Source organism: Strix uralensis, chromosome 19 (assembly GCF_047716275.1).
Source record: "Strix uralensis isolate ZFMK-TIS-50842 chromosome 19, bStrUra1, whole genome shotgun sequence".
Lineage (NCBI taxonomy): Eukaryota > Metazoa > Chordata > Aves > Strigiformes > Strigidae > Strix > Strix uralensis.
In genome coordinates, this window is record NC_133990.1 from 2,916,143 (window position 1) to 2,939,636 (window position 23,494).

At 44.0% G+C, this 23,494-nt stretch overlaps 1 protein-coding gene across 1 annotated transcript in view; it reads right to left on the minus strand.

The window, feature by feature from the left end:
- Positions 1–18,715, minus strand: part of LOC141951954 (myosin heavy chain, skeletal muscle, adult-like) — a 52,977-nt gene extending 34,262 nt beyond the window's left edge. Inside the window, exons 1-38 of the mRNA XM_074888838.1 lie at positions 18,497–18,715; positions 18,265–18,408; positions 18,015–18,171; positions 17,427–17,454; positions 17,218–17,329; positions 17,032–17,124; positions 16,841–16,904; positions 16,650–16,748; positions 16,447–16,550; positions 16,222–16,360; positions 15,126–15,244; positions 14,876–15,025; positions 14,160–14,330; positions 12,447–12,756; positions 12,268–12,338; positions 10,613–10,700; positions 10,403–10,520; positions 10,014–10,137; positions 9,419–9,555; positions 9,073–9,328; positions 7,444–7,686; positions 7,150–7,326; positions 6,918–7,063; positions 6,739–6,829; positions 6,261–6,650; positions 5,983–6,109; positions 5,696–5,814; positions 5,109–5,305; positions 4,563–4,746; positions 4,311–4,476; positions 4,034–4,158; positions 3,532–3,840; positions 3,223–3,426; positions 2,803–2,928; positions 2,537–2,707; positions 2,346–2,450; positions 2,115–2,210; positions 856–1,012 (exon numbers count right to left, since the gene is read on the minus strand). Coding sequence (XP_074744939.1) covers positions 860–1,012; positions 2,115–2,210; positions 2,346–2,450; positions 2,537–2,707; positions 2,803–2,928; positions 3,223–3,426; positions 3,532–3,840; positions 4,034–4,158; positions 4,311–4,476; positions 4,563–4,746; positions 5,109–5,305; positions 5,696–5,814; positions 5,983–6,109; positions 6,261–6,650; positions 6,739–6,829; positions 6,918–7,063; positions 7,150–7,326; positions 7,444–7,686; positions 9,073–9,328; positions 9,419–9,555; positions 10,014–10,137; positions 10,403–10,520; positions 10,613–10,700; positions 12,268–12,338; positions 12,447–12,756; positions 14,160–14,330; positions 14,876–15,025; positions 15,126–15,244; positions 16,222–16,360; positions 16,447–16,550; positions 16,650–16,748; positions 16,841–16,904; positions 17,032–17,124; positions 17,218–17,329; positions 17,427–17,454; positions 18,015–18,171; positions 18,265–18,408; positions 18,497–18,703 — 5,820 coding nt within the window. The 5' untranslated portion in view covers positions 18,704–18,715 and the 3' untranslated portion in view covers positions 856–859. The remainder of the gene's footprint in view (positions 1–855; positions 1,013–2,114; positions 2,211–2,345; positions 2,451–2,536; positions 2,708–2,802; positions 2,929–3,222; positions 3,427–3,531; positions 3,841–4,033; positions 4,159–4,310; positions 4,477–4,562; positions 4,747–5,108; positions 5,306–5,695; positions 5,815–5,982; positions 6,110–6,260; positions 6,651–6,738; positions 6,830–6,917; positions 7,064–7,149; positions 7,327–7,443; positions 7,687–9,072; positions 9,329–9,418; positions 9,556–10,013; positions 10,138–10,402; positions 10,521–10,612; positions 10,701–12,267; positions 12,339–12,446; positions 12,757–14,159; positions 14,331–14,875; positions 15,026–15,125; positions 15,245–16,221; positions 16,361–16,446; positions 16,551–16,649; positions 16,749–16,840; positions 16,905–17,031; positions 17,125–17,217; positions 17,330–17,426; positions 17,455–18,014; positions 18,172–18,264; positions 18,409–18,496) is intronic.
- Positions 18,716–23,494: the final 4,779 nt, after the last annotated feature.

Genomic DNA, 23,494 nt, shown 5'->3' on the forward strand with positions numbered 1-23,494 from the left:
TACATCCATCAGTTTTCTTCCATCCTCTTGCCTGAGGCAATGCCACGTGGATCCTGTTGTGTGAGAGGTGACAAGGCTGACCTTTGAGGTGATGTGTTGAGGAGGTGTGTTGGTGCCATGCAGTGTGTGAGAAATGGGCCCTGAGGGGCCCCAGACAGGGCTCCATGTTTTCTCCACTGCAGAGAGACTAGGAGCAGGTGGTGGCAGCAGCTGAGGGAATCTAGGGGAAGAAAGATGGCACAACTTAAGGGCACTATCAATGTGTCGTAACGGTGCTCTGTGTGCCAAAAATCGTCTCTGCCAAGGAACTGCCGGTCCTTCACGGTGCAGTGTAGCTGTGACTTCTGGCAACTTACTCAGAGACTGATGTTTAGGGTTTGTGACTGCCAGGATCACAGACAAAAGCAGGGGAAGGAAAAAAGGAAAGGGATCGCCCTCTCTTGCTTCTCACATGGGAAGCAAGCTGTGCTGAAAGGACAATGAGAGAAGCATTAAAAGAATGTGAGGGCAGGAGCAGGGCAAGGAGCTGCTGGAGACAGAAGTGAGCACCAGCTGGACTATCAGTAGCCTCCACAGGAATGGCCAGCCTCCAAGTTGGCGGGTCCTCAATCCAGGGTTTGCATAAGCTTCTCCCTTTCCCCAGCTAGGAAAAGTAAGAAAACTTGTTCTGCAACAAATTATCCCAAGCTTGATCAGAAAAAAAACAAAGAAGGCACTGCTCATAGTGTGTATGCAGAGGAATCTACGGTCTTTATTCTCTAGACATTGAGGTGGGTACAAAGACTCATTACAGAAGAAAGCGACTGACAGGTTCACATTTTGTGCATCCTTCACGTCACTTTGTTGCATCATGACATCATCACTCCTCCTCTTCTATCTTCCTATGAAACTCCCGGCTCTTTGCTCGGAGCTTGTTGACCTGTGACTCTGCAATGTCAGCCCGCTCCTCGGCTTCCTCCAGCTCGTGCTGGATCTTGCGGAATTTGGAGAGGTTGACATTGGACAGTTCCTCCTGTGCGGGGAGAGGGAGTCAGTGGTGAGGAGCCCAGGCCAGGGGTTTCACTCTCCCTGCACCGTGGTAATGACAGGTGAGGCTCAAACCTCCATCCCCTAGCAACCTCTCCTTACACGTAAGCCTCACACAGACCTCCGCATCCTCTCCTTTTTAGAAGATTCATTGTAGACAGAGCACAACAGGGTTTGAACATAACTGTGCTCTGGAATGTGGAAAGGAAACAAACTGGGCAGCTGGAAATCAGATTTTGTTAGCTCTGGAATTAAATGTTCAGCTGCATCTGCAGATCCTGAGATGGGGTTAGGAATTTGTACGGGACCCAGTGAGTCCATGAGATCTCCTCCGTGTCCCTCTCACAAATCTCCTTATCCGAGTCCAAAAGCCCTTGTCTGTACTGGACTGTTTGCAGGAGCAGAGAAGCCATGCACAGACATTCAGGGGCTGCAGGACTTCCCTCGGTTCATCCCTGATTGCTGCATGCCCAGAAAAAGGCAAAGGCTCCTTGCACAATTCTAAATGCATTGCACAATGTGGCTTGAGAGGGTACTTCCAACACCTTCTCCATCCACTGAAATTTCCCTGGCCGTATACAAAATGTGGAGTTCCCTGTAGGAGATGAGCATATGCTCAATCAGAAGGATTTCTTACGCAACATTTCCTGTGTTCCTAGGCACAGAATTCTGGAGATTTGGCAGGCCATTTGCTTCCACATAACTACCAAGCTTCTCCCGATTGCAAGGGTCACAGGCATCTTTCATAAAGATAGTTACATGAATTTCACAATTCTGAAAATGTGTTCTTTTCAGAACTTCTTAATATATTGTACTATCAGTATTGTTAATAACAACTCCTTCTTGCAGACTGCTTTCTTGTCCTAATGCAAAAAAAATGTTCCGTGCACTTGCCCTCCTCATTAGCCTTCTTATTCCCTCACTGATTGCATTCTCAAAGGCTAGGCTAATTTATAAGCATTTCAGAGAACTTTAGGCCCTCCGTTATTGTCCACTGGAACTTTCCAAGTTTCCTGTAGTCATTTCCTCAATGACCACGCTACCCACTCGGAAAGTGTTTCTTGCCAAGCACTCAGAGTGATACTTACAGCCTCTTCGGATTGTCTCTTGTAGGATTTCACCTTCATTTGCAGCTTGTCCACCAGATCCTGCAGCCTGAGAATATTCTTCCGGTCTTCCTCAGACTAAAGCAGTTGGCAAACAGGAGAATTAATTGGTTTCCCCACCATGCGAGTTAGCAATTCCCCTTGACAACCAAGTGCAAAACTGTTTACTTCCTGCGAGAGGGCGTATCAGCCCAAGGAGGCCTCCTGCCTTACCTGGTAGGTCAGCTCCTTCACCCTCCTCTCGTACTTGCGCATGCCCTTCACAGCTTCAGCACTGCGCTTCTGCTCGGCATCAACCTCCCCTTCCAGCTCCCGCACCTGCAATGAGAAGCCCGGCTTTGGAGCTTCCCTGATGTTTACTTACCTGATACGTTCACTCACACACAACTAAAAGCCCTACACACTCTGGCCTCCAGCTTCTGGATTTGCTTCTTGCCTCCCTTCAGTGCCAACTGCTCGGCCTCATCCAGACGGTGCTGCAGGTCCTTCACCGTCTGGTCCAGGTTCTTCTTCATCCTCTCCAGGTGGGCACTGGTGTCCTGCTCCTTCTTCAGCTCTTCTGCCATCATGGCTGCCTGATGAGAGCAAAGGGTGAAAGCCATTTTGGGGCTGGAGACATTCTGGGGGAGAACACATCCACCATTAGCAGTGAAAGGAACCCCCAGCTCACATCTGTGATGGCCTTCTTGGCCTTCTCTTCGGCATTGCGGGCTTCCTGGATCGTATCCTCCATTTCACCCTGAATTTGGGCGATGTCTGTTTCCAGCTTCTTCTTCGTGTTGATCAAGCTGGTGTTCTGTGCAAAGAGAGATAGCAAGACTTGTATTCTGAGGCCTGCAAAACCAAACCTACAGCTTGAGCCAAGGCTTTACTCTCCAAGCTTGCAATTCAAACTCTGGGATTCTTTTTAAAATGGTTGTTTACAAAATGTCAGTGGTGGGCTCAGGTGATGGGCTCCAAAGTGTGCCTTCCCTTGTGGGCAGCAGTAGACAGTCCTCTCTAGCCCACTCTCCTGCTCTATCCTGTGGTATATAGCAGCCCTCTGTGGCTGCCAAGTGTCAACACAACTGCTTTTGCACCACGCCCTGACCTGGGTATGGAGGAGCTGCACACGTTCAGTGGCATCCAGGAGCTCCTGCTCAGCCACTTTCCTCGACCGCTCCGTCTGCTCCAGGGCTGCCCGTAGCTCCTCAATTTCAGCCTGCAGCAGGTTTGCTCTGCGCTCCACCATGGCCACCTGCTCCTTCAGGTCCTCCTGTGTCCTGAGAGCATCGTCCAAGTGTATCTGGGTATCCTGTAAAAGAGACAAGAGATATTGCAAGGTGCTATGACAGCGTGCGCTTGGGTGCCAAAAACGTTAGTGATGTCACTTCTCTTTCTGTAGCTTTGCTGAACGGACCTTGAGCACTGCCTGCGTGTTTCTCAGGTTCTTTTGTGCCTCTGCAGCCACGCGGTTGGCATGGCTCAGCTGGATCTCCATTTCATTCAGGTCTCCCTCCATCTTCTTCTTCAGCCGCAGGGCTTCGTTCCTGCTCCTGATCTCAGCGTCCAGGCTGCTCTGCAAGGACTCCACGATTCGGAGGTGGTTTCTCTTCAGCTGGTCAATCTCCTCATCTTTCTCTGCGATCTTCCTGTCAATCTCAGATTTCACCTGGTTGAGCTCAAGCTGGAGGCGCAGGATCTTCCCCTCTTCATGTTCTAGGGAGGCCTGCACATGTGGACACAAACATTTGTAACATCGATAAAGCTACTGCTTGCTTTCTAGCTGATTACATAGTATTTCAGGAAATCTCAGCTGGCTGCGCTCCCCAGCCAGAACGGAGTGGGACCAAGGATTTTTCCACCATATTTCCCCATTGCTCATATTTTTAGTGCAAACACCAGTGATTGTAGGCGTGTACCTCAGCTTCCTCTAGAGCAGCCTGGATTTCAGATTTCTCCTGCTCAATCTGCTTCTTGACCTTCTCCAGCTCATGAATCACCTTTCCTCCCTCTGCAATCTGCTCCGTGAGGTCGGAAATCTCCTCTGCAAGGAAGGGTGAAAAGTGGCATGGTCAGGCACAGAGCTGAAGGGGAAGGGCCCTGCCACACCACGGTGACAAGTATCTTTGCAGACCTGCAGGCGGTAGTGGTGGACAGGGAGAAAGCCCTGCCAGGAGCAGAGGGCCAGGGACTTACGCTGCAAGTTCTTGTTCTCACGCTTCAGCGTTTCCAGGTGGTCCAAGGACTCCTCATAGGCATTCTTCATCTTAAACAGCTCCGTGCTGAGAGAGCGAGACTCCTTCTGGGAGGCTTCCAGCTCAGCCTGCGTTTCCTCATACTTCTGCTTCCATTCTGCCAGGATCTGAAGAGAAACGGGGCGTCAGTATGGAGGTGGCAATCAGGAGGACATGCTCTGCCCAGGAGCCCCGGCGCTGGAGCCCAAAAGACCTTGTCAAAGTTCTTCTGCTTCTTATCCAGAGCTGCACAGGCAGCATTAGATCGCTCCACGTCAATCATCAGGTCCTCCACTTCATTCTGCAGCCTCTGCTTTGTCTTTTCCAGGGAGGCACATTTGGCATTCACAGCCTCAACGTGTTCCTCTGCATCCTGCAGGCGCTGTGCCAGCTTCTTCCTGGGAGGAGATAAGTGCAGCTCCAGGTTAGAACTTAGAGGGGAGACAATTTTCGCAAGAAAGCAGTTGGCCACTTTGGGGGGTTCAAGCATAGTGATTTTCACAGTGGTTTTTCTGTTCCAAGATTACATCCAGCCTGAAGGGGCTATCACTTCCTTGTCCTAGCGCCTGCTGTGTATTCACCCTGTCTTAGCGTTTCTAGCCCTAAAGGCTACGTTTGTCCTTCTAATCTACACGTTTTCCACAGCAAACTTTTCCTCTCTCTCCCTCTCTTCCCTCTACCACAAAGACACTATATCCCTCCAATTTCCCTTGACAGGCTCAGCCTTCTCCAGCCATTCGACATCCCACGTCCCACGTACTTGGCCTCCTCCAGCTCCTCCGTGCGCTGAATAGCATCCGTCTCGTATTTGGTTCTCCACTGGGCCACTTCGCTGTTGGCCTTGGACAGGGCGCGCTGCAGCTCCCCCTTGGCTTCCTGCTCCTCCTCATATTGTTCCCGGAGCAAGTCACAGTCGTGCCGAGCTGACTGCAAGGCGTGGGCCAGGGCGTTCTTGGCCTGTGGGGACATTGGGATTGGTAACCTGAATACTTGCCTTGAGATGCGTCTTGACAGTGAAGCTGACAGGGAAATTAGAATCAAACTCTAATTAGGCAAATGCAAAGCTGGGGGATGATGAACATCAATGTGTTCTGGAGGATCAGGATGTGTTAGTGACAGGTGCTCTGGGGAAAGTAACCTGCTGTCTCTGTAATAAGTGTCTCAATCCTGTCTTAGAGAGTATGGTCAGAATGTCATGAAAGCCTTGTGGATGACTTCCTCCAGCATCAAAATCATTACACTTCCTTTCCTCTCTGGCTTACGATCAGGGGGCATGTGCATTATTGGTGTTCACTCCAGTGCTACATGTGTTTGGGGAAGGAATGTTGGAGTAGAGTCATTCCAGACCTTTATTTCTTCCTCTAAATGTCTCTTGAGTTCCTCAATTTGTTGGGTAAATCCTTGCTTGCCCCTGGACAGCTGAGAAATCAGAGCATCTTTTTCATCCACCTGGCGTGAATATTCACCTGGGAAGGGCAAAGTGAAAAAAGTAACTAGATTATTAATATTATAACAATTTTTGCCTGTAAACACATGCAATCATGAGTAGCCTGTAGAGGTTATGCCAGTTGTAACTTTTCACACTGTGTTATCCTCATGGCATCAGATCTTCCTCAGGAATGAAGAAATCTCACCTGCTTCTGTCTGCAGACGAGCTCTTTGAGCATTGAGGTCATTGATCATGCGCTGATTCTGCTCCTCCTTAGTTTTAATCTCACTCAGCTGGTCTTCCAGAGTGCGGCACATCTTCTCCAGATTTGCCTACAGAGCCAGTACAAGCAAGGAAAGGAAATGAACACCTGGACTCTGCCTTATTCTCACAGCACAGACTTTGTGATGAAAATGTGGCTGGCAGATGTAGCCTATGTGCCATATTTTGGCCCTGTGGGCATGTTCCACTGCAATCCTGTACCTTGGCTTTGGAGACAGACTCCATGTTACTGGCCAAGTCGTCAATCTCCATCTTCAGCTCACTCTTCTCCTTCTCCAGCTTCTGCTTCACTCGTTGCAGGTTGTCGATCTGCTCCCCAAGCTCAGCTGTGCTGTCCGCGTGCTTCTTCCGCAGGGTGGCAGCCGTGGCTTCGTGCTGCAGCGTGGCCTCTTCGAGGTCACGCCGCATCTTCTGAAATTCTGCCTCACGCTTCTTGTTCATCTCGATCTGAGCTGCTGTAGCTCCTCCTGCTTCTTCCAGGCGCTCGCTGATCTCCTCTAGCTCCCTCGAGAGGTCAGCCCGATGCTTCTCTGCTTTTGCCCGAGAGGTTCGCTCTGCCTCAATCTCCTCCTCCAGTTCCTCAATACGAGCCTGGGGAACATTAGGAACCCTTCACACCCATGCCCTCCTCCTTCCTGACCTGACACTGGCTGAGAGAGGGCAAGGGACAGAGGCTTGCCTGCAGCTCCTTGATCTTCTTCTGTAATTGCATGCCCAGAAGTTGCTCATCCTCGATTTTGCTCTGGATCTGGCTGATTTCAAAGTCTTTCCTTTGGGCAAAGCAAACCGTGTCAGAGCTCAAAGAGAAAAAGACAAGTGCACCAGCCCAGCACTCAGGGGCCCCACAGCCACACTTACTTCTTCAGTTTCTCATCCAGCTGCTGCTTATCATTTTCCAAGTCCATTATGGTGTCATGGGCCAGCTTCAGGTCTCCTTCAAGTTTCCTCTTAGCTCTCTCAAGGTCCATGCGCAGTTTCTTCTCTTGCTCCAGGGACCCTTCCAGCTAAAACAAACAAGACCATCATTGTTCCATCAGTCAGGTTTAACTCTATTACCTGTCCTGCTCTTGCTGTGTGCCTCCGTGCTTACATCGTCCACTTGCTGCTCCAGCTTGGTCTTAGCTTTGGTCAGCGTGTTGACTTTGTCCTCTTCTGCCTGCAGGTCATCCAGTGTCTGCTGATGGGCCTCTTGGAGGGCTTTCTTCTCTTTTGTCAGCTTCACAATGGTCTCATCCAGGGCTGCCATCTCCTCTGTGAGGTTTTTCACCTTTAAGAAGAACATAGCAAGTGCAGATAAAAAATTGGTTTTCAAAACTTTATACTGTATATTTGGGACAAAGCAGAAGTCTTTTCTGGAGTGAGAATGACTTCTTCTGCCTCGTACCTTGTTTTCTGTGGCATGCTTTTCCTTCTCAACCTTGGCCAGTGTTAACTCAAGGTCATCAATATCTTTCTTCAGCTCTGAGCATTCATCTTCCAGTTTCCTCTTCTTGGCTGTCAGCTCGGCATTAATTTCCTCCTCATCCTCAGCCCTTTCAGTCACCTCTTTAACTTTGGCTTCCAGCTGGATTTTGGTTTTGATGAGCTGGTCACATCTTTCCTCAGCATCAGCCAAAGCATCAGCTTCCTGGTGGGAAAATACTGTTTTTACAGATATGTTTTTTGAGGCAATATCGACATGCTTGCCTTCCTAATTTAGTCCTGGATAGCAATTTTGTAGTTACAATTTGGTTTCTATTCCAAGAGAATTAAACATATCACAGAATTGATTTTACATTGTTGGGTTTGAAACATCCAGTTTTGAGAGATAAAACCAAATAAAATTATTTTCAGTCTACAAGAATGCCCAAGTATTTACATATTTGTGCAAGATATAGAATCCAATATTATCCCATAAAATCAAACAACAGAACAAAGTACATAAATTTTGTTTTAATCATAGGAATATCTTCCACATTTATGAAGTCCTGACTGATAACCATATGCCAAGATACATATAAATACCAAAGTCACAGTTATGCTCACATTGTTCCTGTAGTTCTCTTTTTTCACGCTACTGTCTTTCTGGAACAACTGTTTCTGATTTAGATTTTCATCATTATGACCCCAAAATACTCAGCATCTATCAGCTTTGGCTTTTCTCTGTGAGATTCTCATCAGCTAAAAAGAAAAGGAGTTGCTGGACAATTTGTCTCTAGGCTTTGTATTGCAAGAGATGTCCTGTGTTATTTGTTATATTTTGTCTCAAGTTTCAATCTAGCAGAAATAATACGAAAGAAAAATTATCATTTTAGCACTGAGTCGATTTTTTCATCTTTTTTCAGGTCAAGAGTCTTTAAAAAGGGAGGCATGTAAATTTTCCTATATGTCACATACACTGCATAGTATTACTTTGAGGATACAGTCTTTTTTACTCTGTGAATTATTTAATTTAGAAACCATAACATTACAACACTGCAGATGTACCATAAATTTTATGTAATGATTCTGAGTGATTTAGGAGGGTGAAAATATTAAATTCTGTTTCCTCTCAGTTAGTTCAGTATTACAACATTTGTAACAGCCAAGCCACCACCTATATCAGAAAGAAACAAGTTATCTTGTTTAATTGGAGAATAAAGGGAGGAAATAAATGTCCTCTTAATTTATTCTAAGAATTCCTAATCATGTGTGTATAGGCATACTCAGTTTTGGGGAGGTAGGAAAAAATTAATAGAAGAAAAAATATTATACTAATAAAAGTAAAGTTTCTTGATTGCTCTATGCATTTTAACTGAATGTAAATGCTAGAGACCTCAGCATGCTCCACAGAAAAGTCTCACACATGCAATATCTTGACTACAGCCTCCTGATGGTCCTTACTGAAGCTTCTTATATTTTTAAGAGCATCACTTAATGAAATACAATTGAATTGAATGTAATTGTAGCTTCTATGTGTCTTTTCAAAATGTAATCATAAATATCAGCCTGATTGATAGTCACAGTTAGGATGAAGCACACTGATGGTACTCACAGCCTGCACTTGGAGCTGCAGGTCATTCTTCTCCTGCACCAGTTTCACCATTTTCTCCTCCAGCTCTTTCCTCTTTGCCTCAGACTTCGCAAGCTCTTCCTTGGTTTTCTCAAACTCTTGTTTCATGTTGGCCATCTCCTTCTCAGATTCTGCACTCTTCAGCAAGGGCTTGATCTTGAAGAACAGCTTCATCCAGGGCCAGTGCTTGACGTTCATGAATGCACGAATGTTGTACTGGATGCAGTAAACAGACTCTCTGAAAGGTAAGTTGAATTAATATTAAATATTTAGATCACAATAACACAATAAGCCAAATACAGTGAACTTAATTTGAAGAAATGTCTACCTCCTCTGCACCATTCTCTGGTACTCCACTCTCATCAGGAAGCCCCTGCACCTGGCCTGGGTGCGAGTGATGAGCTGTGCCAGCTTCTCATCCCTCATCTCTTCCAAGAGGCCTACCAGCCCAGCTTTGAAGAACACCTTAGGTAAGAATATGAAAATAGGCACAGTGTATGTGCTTGTTGTTCAGTGTACCCTGGTACCCTGTCCCCCTTGGCAGGTAATATGGGAAGTTAAGAGAAAGAGCAAAAGCACAAAGAATGTATGTAGTGATAGACCCTCTTTTATATCTCCAAGCTACCAGTCACTTGCAGTTGAGGAACTATAGTAGCCAGACATTTTGCCTTTGTTTTTATTAATCCTTGATTCTTTTATTCTACAACTTTGTGTTAAATTATGAATCCTTAATTAACCCTTAATTAAATCATCCTATGGCAATGAACTTCCATTTTATTCAAGTGTTGAGTCAATATGTACTTAGATGATTTCTTTTAAATACACTATTTGATCATTTCATATACTCTCTGAAGAATCTAAGTAGCATTCTGAAATCATGCAAACCAAAACCACATAGTACTTGAAGCAAACAGTTCTCGTACCTTGGTGTGACCAAATTTGTATTGAGTATGGTCTATATCAATCGATCCAAGAAGTTTCTCACAAGCCTTCTTGCTGTCAATGAACTGTCCCTCTGGGATAGCACTTGCATTTAATACTTTGTATCTGGGGGAGAAAATGGAAGGACTTGCATTGGACTCAATGATCTTAAGGGTCTTTTCCAACCTAAATGATTCTCTAATTCTAGTAATATAAAGACGTCTGTTGTTGAGACCAGTTGTCTGGTACACTGCAAGAAAGAACTGTTGAGAACATAACAGCAGTGCTAAACATAAACTTTAGAGAAGGCCTTAGTCTCCAGAGGTGAAACTTAAATTTCACAAGCTACTGAAGGTGGACAAAATGATACAATAAGGGAAAGAAGTCTGACCTCTGTTTAAAATCTGCATACAGGACTCTGTTGGGAAATCCTTTCCTGCAAATTCTGATCCCTTCCAGCACACCATTGCACCGCAGCTGGTGAAGCACCAGTTCATGCTCCATGGCACCTAACAATTCAGAACACAAATATATGCTATATTCTGTAATAGAGGGGAAGTGTTGCACCATACTGAAAACCTTCTATACATGAGATTCTTACCAGGTGTTTTTGTTTCATTTGGGATGATGCAGCGTACAAAATGGGGGTGGGTGCTTCGCAGATTGGTCATCAGCTTGTTTAAATTCTCCTGGGAGAGTCATTAACAAAAGTTTTTATTAACAAATGTAATTTCCACTATAAGCGTCAAGCCCTCTGAAATGAGATAACGAGATATCAGAGAAAAATTAGCTTGCAGAATCCTGAACTGAAGCCCCCTGCACCAGTTTTTCTAACTTTCCACAGATCTTTGCTGTTATTACTTAGTTATATAGTTCTTCTGATTAATCTGTAGGAAATTTTGTACTCTTAAACATACAATATTAATACATTTCACCAACTCTAGTGGAATGCTTTCATTAGAAATTATATCCATCTTCCATTGGATGTACCCAGAGAGATAAACTGGTATTTCTATGAGGCAGTTTGAAGCATACTACAGAATGTGTTTACGATGCGTCACATGGAGCACACTACACAGAACCTTCTTGTTTTCCCCACTGGAAGTAAAAGGAACAAAAATGACAAGCTGAGTTTTACATGTCTAGATTTCAGGTTTGTCTTGTAAGGTAAAACAAGAAAAGGTGAGATGAATCCCAGCCTTGCTTTGTAATTAATATCGGTATACTTATATACAGATAATTATCACCTATAATTAGTGGAGGGAAGCAAGTACCTCCAGAGGACATCTCAGAGTATGTAAGTTAAGCAGCCAGAACATTAACATTAACATAAGCTAAAACATGTCTAAACACTAACATGTCTAAACAAGAGGGATAGAGGAAGAAAGTTTGAAAACATCAGAAATGCAACCCAAATGCAACAAATAATATTTCTCCTATAATATTACTTCTTAAACTCTTATGATCTTTAAATATAGGCTTATTGCATTATTTCTGAATGATGCATGCTAGCAATAATTTCTCACTTGCAAGGCCAAGGCACTACTGCTATGATTATTTTTCTTGGGGCTTATACACACATGCCCATGTCCTGTTTCAGAGCACTGGCTAGAGGCTGTCAAGTGATCAAGAATCATATGACAGCAGATCTGTAGAAGCAATTAGGCTATATCAAGAAGGGAGTCCTAAATAAAGGATGAATATGTTAACAAATAACCTCAGGAGAGACTAAGTATTTCACCTGGCAGTAGTATATGGAGCAGCTGAAGCAGCAAGACCTGGTTATGACAAAGAATTGTCAAATATCTGACATCTTAAAAATCTATAACCCAAGGAGTGGTATTATTTCAACTATAAGAGGTTGATCCCTGAATCATGGAGAAAAACTAGAGTTATGAATGGAACAAACAGGTCATCCTGCAGACCAGTGGACAGATTGCTGTTAAAGGGCAATAAAAGGTTCCAAAGCCAGAGGTGGACATCTGAAGAAAATCTGATATATTTTAGGTATATTTTAGAAGTTTTTTGTATGACATTCTTCCATCTGGAAATGTCATCCTGGGACAAGTGGACAAAACTAAAAGTTGTGCAATCAGTGGAATGCAGCATAAATAGATTACAGTGGATTTATTCCTAGCAAAATATGGCCCAAGAACTTCAAGGTCTTTTAACACAGCTAAGTCAAAAAAAGACCAGCCATTTTAAATGGTGGATGTACTCCTCCTCTTAGGAGAAATAGTGAACTCTCTACTGTACCCGGAAAAGAGCTGAGACAGTCTGGAAGGAAGAACCCTTCTTCTTGCCACCTTTCTTGCCAGTACTAGCCTCTGCAAAATTAAAAAGAAATAAAACAGGTTTTATACTTTTGTTTTTGCCTTTTACAATTCCTTTTTCTAAGCATACATCAGTGAAAATCCGGGATTCATAGAACCAACCTGCTTCTGCTCCACCGTAGTTGGCAAAGAGTAAGGCCAATGTCTTCACCGATGATTTCTGGTACAACCCAATGACAGTTTCATTCAGGGGGTCCTTGTTCTTCTCAAGCCAGCCAGAGATGTTGTAGTCCACTGTGCCAGCATAGTGTATCAGGGAGAAGTGGGCCTCAGTCTTTCCTTTGGTAGGCTTGGGCTTCTGGAAGTTTGCAGACTTGCCCAGATGCTGGTCATAGAGCTTGTTCTTGAAAGAGGTGTCAGTTGCCTTGGGGAACATGCACTCCTCTTCTAGGATGGAGAAGATGCCCATGGGCTGGAAAAAATGCAGCAGAGTGTAATTTAGTTTTCAAGGCAATAATGACCTTCACCTAGGCACAATAGTGGAACACAGACTGAGATACATATCAGAAAATATTATTATTCAATTAAATTTTCTGCTAGAAAGTGAGATGAAACATGTTGATACTTGCATTTTTTAACACCAAATGAATCATAAAGATTAATAGAAATTAATTTAGTTTCTGTTGCGAACGTGCTTTATAAAATCAGAGCACTACTTTCTTATCCAGAGGAACTCAAATCACACACAGATAGCTTGGACAAATTGATGAGTCATACACCCTTGCAGCAAAGGTAGCCAAGTCATTCTGGGCTGCATTAAGAGTGTTGCCAGCACCTCAGGGGAGGTGATCCTTCCCCTCTACTCATCTCTGCTGAGAAACATCTGGAGTGCTGTGTCCAGTTCTTGACTCCCCAGTACAAGAGAAACATGAACATAGTAGAGTGACCAAGGTGACAGTCCACAAAGATATTTAAATGATTGGGACAACTGACATACAAGGAGAAGCTGAGAGAGATGGGACTGCTCAGCTGGGAAGAGAAGACTCTGGAGGAGCTCATCAATGTGTAAAAATATCTAACAGGAGGAGATAAAGAAGACAGAGCTAGAGGCTTCTCAGTGGTGTCCAGTGACAGGACAAGATAGAACAAGCATGAATTGAAATACACAAAATTCCATTCTGTTTAGAAGAATTCCATTTAGAAGAAAAAAACTTATTTATTCTGACGGTGGCCAAAAGTTGGAACAAGTTCCTCAGAGTATCTGTGAAGTCTCTGCCCTTGGAGATATTCAAATTCCAACTGGACTTGGTCCTGAGCAATCTGCTCTAGCTGATTCTGCCTTGACCTAGGCGGGTTGGACTAAGCGATCTCCAGAACTGCTCTCAAACCTCAGCAGTTCTGTGATTCTGTGATTCTGACTACTTATCATCCTGCCAGCCACTGAACTTTTCATCTCATGTGCAGTGCAACTGCCTTCTCATTGTCAGTCACAGGATGCACATGTAAGAGCAACTGTGTGCTGACAGTTATATACATCTTCTATGTTAATTTTACAAAGATATAGCTATTCTACTGTACAAGCTGTTAGAGTTGAAAGGTGAGGAGGACACACTGACCTGGAAACTGTTTTGGAAGAACAGTCTTATTGGGAGTTTAACAATCATTTGGTACTTGAAACATCAGTACAGACGTGCTGCCACAAAGCTGTGTGAAATTTCCTTGTCTCACTTGACAGAAAAAATTAACTACAGAACAAGGTATTTTGAATAACAAAAGCTGAATATTTGGACATGAACATAGAAGATCCCTTTGAAAAATAAGACCAAGTAATTATAGAATTACCACACATCTAATGCATTTGAACAGGAAGGATACCTTCTCAATAAGCTCGATGCAGGCAGCCAGGTCCATCCCAAAGTCAATGAATGTCCATTCAATTCCCTCCTTCTTGTACTCCTCCTGCTCCAGCACGAACATGTGGTGGTTGAAGAACTGTTGCAGTTTCTCATTGGTGAAGTTGATGCACAGCTGCTCAAAACTGTTAAACTAGAAATAAAATAAGACAGACCCATCTTTGCAAGATGCAGCAATAATTGCAAAACCTCATCCTTTAAAAATATGGAATGCCATTATCTTGGCTTCATTGTCAAGTCTATGCATTTCTTCGGTCTGCTCTATGGTTATGTAACAAAACAGAGAAATGCATTAAATTAATTGTCCACAAGGAATTTTTTTTAATTGATAAAAATGTGAAGATAAATTATATTTCATGTTTAATCTGAGACCAAATTACATGGAGAAAAAAAACACGCTTAGGCCTGTCATGATATACATGTTTTTATACTGTCTTGTGCTCGATCATTTAAACCAATGATTTTTTCTGATCGGACCATACTGTACTTTTGAGTTTACACATCTTGAAATAAGACAAGTCCTTTGAAAGGTCATTTCTTTTCTTTATGACAAAAAAAAATGCAGATAGCTGCAAATAATTATGTGATGATATGACGTCTTCTTTAAAAACATCTCAGAGTGATCATAACATCCAGATGTCTCCTCTAAATAGCTCTTACCAGATCTTTGTTACTTACATCAAAGATCTCAAAGCCAGCAATGTCCAGGACACCAATGAAGTACTGTCTGGGCTGCTTCGTATCCAGCTGTTGGTTGATGCGAATAACCATCCACAGGAACATCCTCTCATAGACAGCCTTGGCAAGAGCACCTACAGCATTGTGCACCTATAAGAAAAATAAATGCCTGGAGTTACCATACACAGCAGAGGAGAATCAAAAGGATCTTAATACAAAACATGGTTCCAGGTTACCACATGTTTGTTACCTGCTGTGCAGTTTGACCCTTGGTCACAAATTCATTCCCAACCTTGACTCGGGGGTAGCACAGTGCCTTGAGCATGTCAGCTGAATTCAGGCCCATAAGGTAAGCAGCCTTGTCAGCAACTAAAAAGAAATAGGACAAAGGAAGAATTTAGTGTCACATAGACTTTGAATCCTGGAGTATTCTCTAAAGGCTGCATGGTTCAGATTTCTGTTCTTTGAAATCTTTCAGCAGACTCTCATAGGAGGAATCTTGGTAACATCAAAGTTATCATTATGCATATTGAGGTTTTCTAAAAGAATTTATGTTTTAAAATCTTCACTGAAGCATGTAGAAAGTAATGATGGCTTCAGAAATCTCCTGGCACAAAACTGAAAGCTTCAGCTTGTCAGTCTGAATATTTGTAGTACATGCGTAGCTGAGGAGCTGCAGTGACAACAGCTAGGTACTGTTCTACATTCAGGTAATCAAAACCACCCAATATTTAGGGTGGAACACAAAGAGGATATCTCTGTTCTCTTTCAGATCCAGAGTCTACAACCCTTTCTGAGCTTTGGTTTCTGATGTTCAGTAAAACACACTGGGATTCATCCTTTTACCTATGGCACCTCCCACGTTCTGCCTTGTCCTTTAGCAAGAGCAGCCATTGCTCAGAGAGCTGGAAACATGGATTGTTGGTCCTGCACCAACAAAAGAGAGGAATCAAATACACCTCTCACAACAGAGCTCCCTGAGTATCTGACAAATGAGGGTGAATGGGAAAATGGTCACCCATCCTGTTAGAGCTGAACCACTTAGCTGTTTCACAATTGCAAGCCATATTACAACAAAAATATGAATAATAATGTTAAAGGAAGGACATCTACCTCTCCTGACTTCCTGGAAGTGTATAAAGGACAGTTTAAACTATCAGTTGTTCATAACATAAGATACAAAAATCCTGATGTAAAATACTTGATGTACTGAGAAGAAGACAAGGGACATATTTTTCTGGCTTACCGTTTTCCTTGGGATCCTAAAGTCTAACAAAGAAGAACTTTTGCTGTCTTCCACATACATAGTGGTCTACAGAAGGGTTAATTATTGAGTTTGAGAATACCTTCTGTGCCATCTGGCTCTGCCTGCTCCTCTCTTGGTTTCTGCTTGAACTTCAGGTTCCCGTAGTGCATGACAGCCCCTGTCAGCTTGTAGATGGCGGTCTTTTCATCAGCAGTGAAGCCCAGGATGTCAATGGCACTCTGGTAATACAATCGGCAAAGTGAAATATCTGAATGTTACGTGATGTATGACTTGTGCCTGTTGACCTGTCTTGTAAGTTACTTACATCTGTAGCCATCAGCTCCTCCTTGTCATCAATGCTGGGAACACTGATCTCACCTTGACTCACAAAAGGGTAGTCATATGGGTTGGTGGTGATGAGGAGCATTTCTGAAAATAAATGGGTTCATGGGTTAAATTTCATTGTTTTCGTAATGTAGTTAAATGTCGGTCAGTGATCTTCCTTCAAAAAGCTGTCATGCCTCCTACCAATTAGCTCTGGCTTCTTATTGGAGGTGATCTGATAAAATATGTGGTAACTTCTTTCTGCCTTGAGCTGGAAAGTGACTCTGGACTTCTCCAGCAGATCTGTCAAGGAAGGTAGAAAGAGTTAGGCACGGGAACGCACGTGGAGCTGGGAATTTAGGAAAGAATGGGATCAGGCCAGGAGAGTGTCTTACAAGTTTCGATGTCGGCAGAAGCCAGTTTGCCTGTGGCCCCAAAGTGGATTCTGATGAATTTGCCCTGTTAAGGGGAAAAAGAAGCATTTCAGCCTCGGTACATTTCATTGCCATCTCCTTATGTGAGAACACCACTAGCCCATCACTGCTGTTGTAATGAGGAGGCATTTTTGTCCAAAGCAACAACTTACAAAGCGTGAGGAGTTGTCATTCCTCACGGTCTTGGCGTTTCCAAAGGCCTCCAGCAGTGGGTTAGCGCTGATGATTTGATCCTCAAGCGTTCCCTGCAGAATGATAATTATTGCTGGTTATCCTCTCCAAAAATCATGTCAGGATCAGAGGAAAGCTTTGACTCAAACCAGCACCTATTAATTTACCTGCATTTTGCCTGACTGCTCCTCCTTCTTCTTCTCCCCACTCGCTGCAATTGTTGCAAAGTACTGGATGACACGCTTTGTGTTCACAGTCTTCCCTGCTCCGGATTCTCCGCTGTGAAACCAAAGAGAGAAGCAGAGAGCGTGTGGTCAGGCGGGAGGTCCCCCAGCACCGGGCAGCCCCACAGGGACCCGACAAGGGGTGTACATACGTGATCAGGATCGACTGGTTCTCACGATCTGTGAGAGAGGCAGCATGAAAGATAGTGTTAGCAGTTGACCTGGGTAACACTCAGCTGAATGAGAAGTAATTCTGTAAATGGAAGCTGGGGTTTCTTCAGAAAGAGTACCCAGTTCCCTTCCAGGTCCTAACAGTAGTAACCATAATCCCAAATGGATGCATGGAGCTGACAGAGGCATGTGATCCTCAGGTAAGCTATGCATCCACTTTTCCTCCACACAGTACTCATCGAGTTCTAATCAAACGGCCTACCTGTGTCCAAAATAGTGGATTACATGGAATAATAACTTTTACTTCCCTATCAGTGAAAAAAAGTAGCAAACTAAGTCAAGTACTATTTCTGCAGTGGTAGAGTGCAGATTTTTGTACAATAAAGTGCAAATAATGCACAGTCCTGAGTCTGTGCATGCTTCTGGGTCAGTTTCACTTGAAATTTATTCCTGCATAACTCGATCAAGTTTTCAGTCTCTGTGGTGTTTTTAGCTGGCTTGTCAAATGTTCCAGTGAGATCAGTGGGGCGTTTTGGTTTAGATTGCTATGAGGGAGGTCAAGCACTCACCAGTCAGCATGAACTGATAGGCATTGTCAGAGATGGAGAAGATGTGTGGAGGGGCCTCCTGGCGCTTCTTGCCTCGGTAGGCCAACACCACCTCCGGGTTGTACACCGGCAGCCACTTGTAGGGGTTGACAGTGACGCAGAAGAGACCCGAGTAGGTCTGTGAGGAAGGGAGACAGCACGTTGGCTTCCACTTACCCTGGCAGAGCAGTTCCTCCTCGCTGCCCGGAGGAAGACTGCTGCTGGTACTTACGTAGATCATCCAGGCTGCGTAACGCTCTTTGAGGTTGTACAGCACAGCGGGTTCGTGGAGGTGAGTCATCATGGCCATGTCCTCGATTTTATCATACTTGGGAGGGTTCATGGAGAAGATTTGATCATCCTTCACGGTCAGGGTCTGCCAAAGAAACAAAAGATCCATGTATGTCAGCTAAGAGCTGAGAGTGGGAATCAAATGGTGTCCTTCAGCCTTGCTTTTCACTCACCTCTCCACCTTCAGTCTTGACAGTGACCTTCCCTGTCTCCCTGCTCTGGATTGTCCCTTTCACAAAGGATTCCTTAGGATGGGCCACAAAGACGGCTGTCTTGGCGTCAAAAGGCTTGTTCTGGGCTGCAATTCTCTCCTTCTCTGACTTTCGGAGATAAGGGGCCGCCTCCCCAAAAACAGCCATCTCAGAGTCTCCAGAGGCCATGTCTGCACTTTACTGAAGGTACGTCAGCAGAGTACTCTAATGGGGAGGAACAATATGGCATTTATGTCTATTTATGTCTATTCTGTAAGACTGGAAAAAATTTTATATCCTGTGCCTTGGTTTCTCTTCATGCTCTGAGTATTTAGAACATCTAATACGAGTTAACTAGAGACTTAATTTTTAGGTCAACTTAGAAAATAATAGGTTTTCATTGATGTAGTCTAGGTCTTCAGACATTTAAGAGAGCAACTTTTAATGACCTTTCAGAACTGTGGGTTTGGTGCTTTAAGAATACTGTGTCTGTAAGGTAAGAGTGAATTCGTTGAGCAAGATTCACCAAGACATAACTATTAGTGATAGAAATACATTTAGGGCATTTTGTTAAAATGATGAACAATGAAGTAACATTTCTGAAAAACTGTAGTTTAGGCAACTTACAGTCTTGGAAAACATTGAACCTGTGGGACTTTTACCTGTTAAATATAATGGTAACAGAAAGGCAGTGGGAAATTAATGAACTTTGATAATGAAGTTGCCAGCTGAAAGAAAAGGGCAGGCTTTGTGAGCTTTTAATATTCTGCCATAATTTAATTTGTTGCATGCATTTGTCATTCTTCAGTACAATATCTAAAAAATTTCATCCTCAAAGTTCTGACTTGTGTCAAATAAAATTCAAGCATTGATATTGGAATTGTCAATCCTGTATTAAGATCTGAAATAAATACCGAAAAAATCTGGGAACAGGTGAGTACTCAAAACTTTAAAAAAATAAGAGTGTCTCTTCAGATGCTTTATTAAACATGTAGGTAGCTAATTTAGCCAACTGCACTTGAAAATTCTGTAGCTACATTAGTAAAATTCATTCCCTCTTTATTCATTAGGTAATTTTTTTTTGTCTAGAGTTAGAAAATGGGTATCTAAGAGAGTTCTGTCATTTTACAAAGGTTGTTAGAAGTTCTATATGCTCAGATGATTTATTAATTCATACATTCTCGGGCAGAATACAGAATTTTGCACTTTTTCCTGCTGTACTCATCTTGGTCTGGTTCTACTGCTGCCGTAGCAAAGATGGGAAGCCAGCACACCTTGATCCCTGTTAGGTCAGTTAAGCAGAATTGAAGAATGTCCTCAGGGGTTTTCTGGCCTGCCATCAACGGTCAGAGACTTCAAACACAGTCACTTGAAAACCTTGGGCACCCTACCACCTTCTACTGTGATTACACTGGGTTTGAACATAGGGTGAAACAGTGGCCCTTCCAGAAATCCCACCCAAAAGGATCTTCCTCTGTCCTCTAAGAATTAATAAATCAGGTTCTTACCTCTTGTGACACCAGATGGGTAGCTTGCAGGCTGGCAGCTGGTCAGTACTGTAAAACAGAAATGGCAACTCCTTACTTGCTGTTGCACAGAAATCCAGAGTGAAAATGTGCAGGTGCCTTGAAAGTAGATTCAAAATCTGCGCTGAGAAATTGAGTGCCCTCCTGGAAATGAGCATTGCAGGCAGCAGGAATTCTGTGGAACATAAGGGCGCCATCCTCTTCCTGCAAGCCTGGGACCCCATACACTTACCTTGAAGCTTTCCGTGGAGACAGAGCAGACTTGTCACAGGGACATTTTATATCATCTAGTCTGCAGATGCTACAGATGCCTACTCTTTCTTCGGTCAAAAAATTTTTGGCAAACCTTCTTTGGTAAAGCATTGTCTGGCAAACTGAACTAAGGGCATAATTGTCATTTGACATGACTAGATATAATTAGAAAATTTTGATGTCTTACTGACTATATGAATACATCTCCTATAAACAATCTCACAAGGGTGTTAAGGAGGGAATCTGGACTAGTCAAGGCACTTAGAGAACTTGGATGCAGGACTTATGGATTCTATTGCTGGCTTTCCCACCGACTCACTGTATGACCCAGGGTGGATTGCTTGGTATGTCTGTGCTGCAGATAATCCCAGCTGTACAATGGATAAAACAGGTTGTTAAAAGATAAATTAGCATTATTAAAAGCTTTTGGCAGTTGTGATGGTAAAATCCTGAAAGTAGAAGTGCAGCTGTATAAGAGTTCATGAGGGTTACAGGCACAGCAGGATGGTCAGCCAAACACCAGCAGTGAGATGCTGGGTTCTACCTGGGAGTTTAAGCTGGCACCTCTGACAGAGATGTGAGGCAGCTTCAGGGATATCAGGAAGAGTGCACGTACACACACACAGAGGCTTGTGCATGTGTGTCTCTCCATACACACTTCAGATTGCAAATAAGTGGTAGATTCTCCAAGAAATTTTGTTGTGACCCTGTGCACCACCTTGTTCTATGGGAAGGGTTGTACCTGCTGAGACTTCTGATCTGCAGGTCAGTGCCAACAAGCAAGAGATGTTCCATTCTCTTGCTGGCAACTTTTTAGCTTAACCAGATGTTCCCATGCCTATAACCTAGGAAAGATAACTCTGATCTAGGAATGGCCCCCACAGTTTCTTTTCCTACCCACGACTGATAGAAGAATCCTCTAGTCAGCCATACCTACACAAATAATTGGACATATGCACAAACACATCACCTCAGCATGCAATCCCAGATGCTCTGCACCTGATACATCCTCAGTCCAGCATTTCCATTTCATCACAAATATCTTGCACACTTACACATTTGCACAGTTCAAAAAGCACAGTGATACCTTTACCTGAGCGTTAGGGGTGGCAGGCATGCCTGTAAAATTCTGATAGAGTGGGGGGAAGGGGGATTTGATGGTAGTCCTGGAGAGAGAGTGATCTAGTTTTAGGAGGAGGGCACTGTCATGTGCTCTGCTTTAAATCCTGTCAGATTTAAACACACTCTTCCCCTGGCCATTGGCATTTTGGTTATTAAAAGAGCTCAGTGGATAACACGTGGGTAAAGTTAGAAAAATGGTGCACGGATCTGATGTTATATCCAGCATCAGGCAATGTCCTGTGCTCACAAAGCCCATTCCAAGGAGGGCTGCAGCACTGCACTTTTTTGGAAACCAAACACACAGCTTGCCTCTGGGCAACATGTGCAGGACATGGGGAGGCTGATGGAAACACCCTGCCCAGGAGGAGCCCAGAGCCAGGCAGTGGGAAATGGCGCGCGCAGGGGTGCATCTGAAGTCCTGCCTCTCTGGGGAGCAGGCACCAAGGGGTGCTGGCAGGGCACCTCCCTCCAGCGGGACCCAGAGCACAAATGCTCCAGCGTGGAGGCAGCAGGCTTTGCTCTGAGGGGCTCCTGCAGCTGAGTCCCCGGGTGGTGGGCTGCCACTTGGTGTCCAGCAGCCCAGTGGCTATCAGGCCTGGCCGAGGAGGGCACAGAGAGGTCTTGGCAGCTCAGAGGTCAGGGTTTAGAAGACCATGAAAGAAGATCAAGGGATGGATGATATAGTGGTACATGAGGTTGTTCCTCCCCAGGTGCAGGGCTTTACACTTCCTTTACACTATTGGACCCAGTATTGACCCCTGGGTTTTGCCTAACCAATACCCAGTTGCACACTATCCTTAACATAGAAAACACTTTATGTTAAACGGACCATAGCAATTGCATAATCACAAAGACTTCAAGTCTTTCTGTCATGTTTGTCAGTATTGTTAATTAAGTTAACTAAATCATGTGTGGACTTCCAGATAAAGACTCTTTGCAACACTAAAATAAAGCAACTAAAGTCCACTGGCACATCTACATTCCTCCAGTAAACTCCATGCTTTGCATACAAACAGGGTGAGATGCCTGTAGGTTCGATATAATGTCCACAGAGGTATGCTGGCTTAGAGACCAAACCACTTGCCATCTACTTCAGGGACTTGGCCTTCACTGTCTCAAATATTGAACTCTACAGTTCACTGAAGCTTGATCCTTGGAGGAGAATCTGGATGGTAGGACTACCCGCCAGCAGGATCCAGTTCTATCAGTGGTTCTGGCCCACTCTGACTGAAGCTGTTTTCAATATGGGGCCATAACAGGCACATGGAAATAGGCATCCTGAATATTGAGAGGTGGGACCTTGTGACCCCATTCCGCAGAAAAACTAGCATCATTATCTTGAAGGTGTGAATCTGGCAGCTTTCCTATCACCAGAAAGAATCACCACATTCCTTGACACAAAGAAATGGCAGCTATAGAGCTATTTCACTGAAACGGGAGGGAGCAGGTTCCCTGCCCCCAGAGTCAACAGGGAAGAAACTTTCTGCCAATCTATTCTCCTTGGTCTGAGACTGCAGAACTTGAGTGCTGACAGTTCAGCATGCTATGCCTGTGGTCACCTCCTTAGGACGGAAAGCAACCTTGCATACAGAGGAATAATACAGGATTTACACAAGAGAATTCAGAAAACTGCAGACAGTCACATCCTAGAAGGAAGACTGAGAATGCCACCTGATTGTCCAGCATGTAGTGGAGCTGCAGGACATGTTGTCCCACCTAATCCTGCATCAAGTGTCAGAAGAGGTCCTACTTTGGCTGAAGGTTTCTGTGATCATAAGCAAATCCACAGTGTGAATATATATGCTGGCTTAAATTCAGAGAAGAAGAAACTATTGCTACTGTGGATCCCTAATTTGAATTTCTGTGCCCATCAGAAGTATTGACCTATGTCTACACTAATAGCTCTGTACTAGTACCTCAGTACCAGTATAAACCCCAAAGTTAGCGTAATGTGACTATGGGTATGTGGTCTTTGCTTGGTATCTTGGAGTGAAATCCCTGAAAGGTGCTTGGTATTAATAATTCAGGAGTCTGAAGGATTACTGAAATCTAGCTAAATTCTCCAGAACGTTGTGTATGG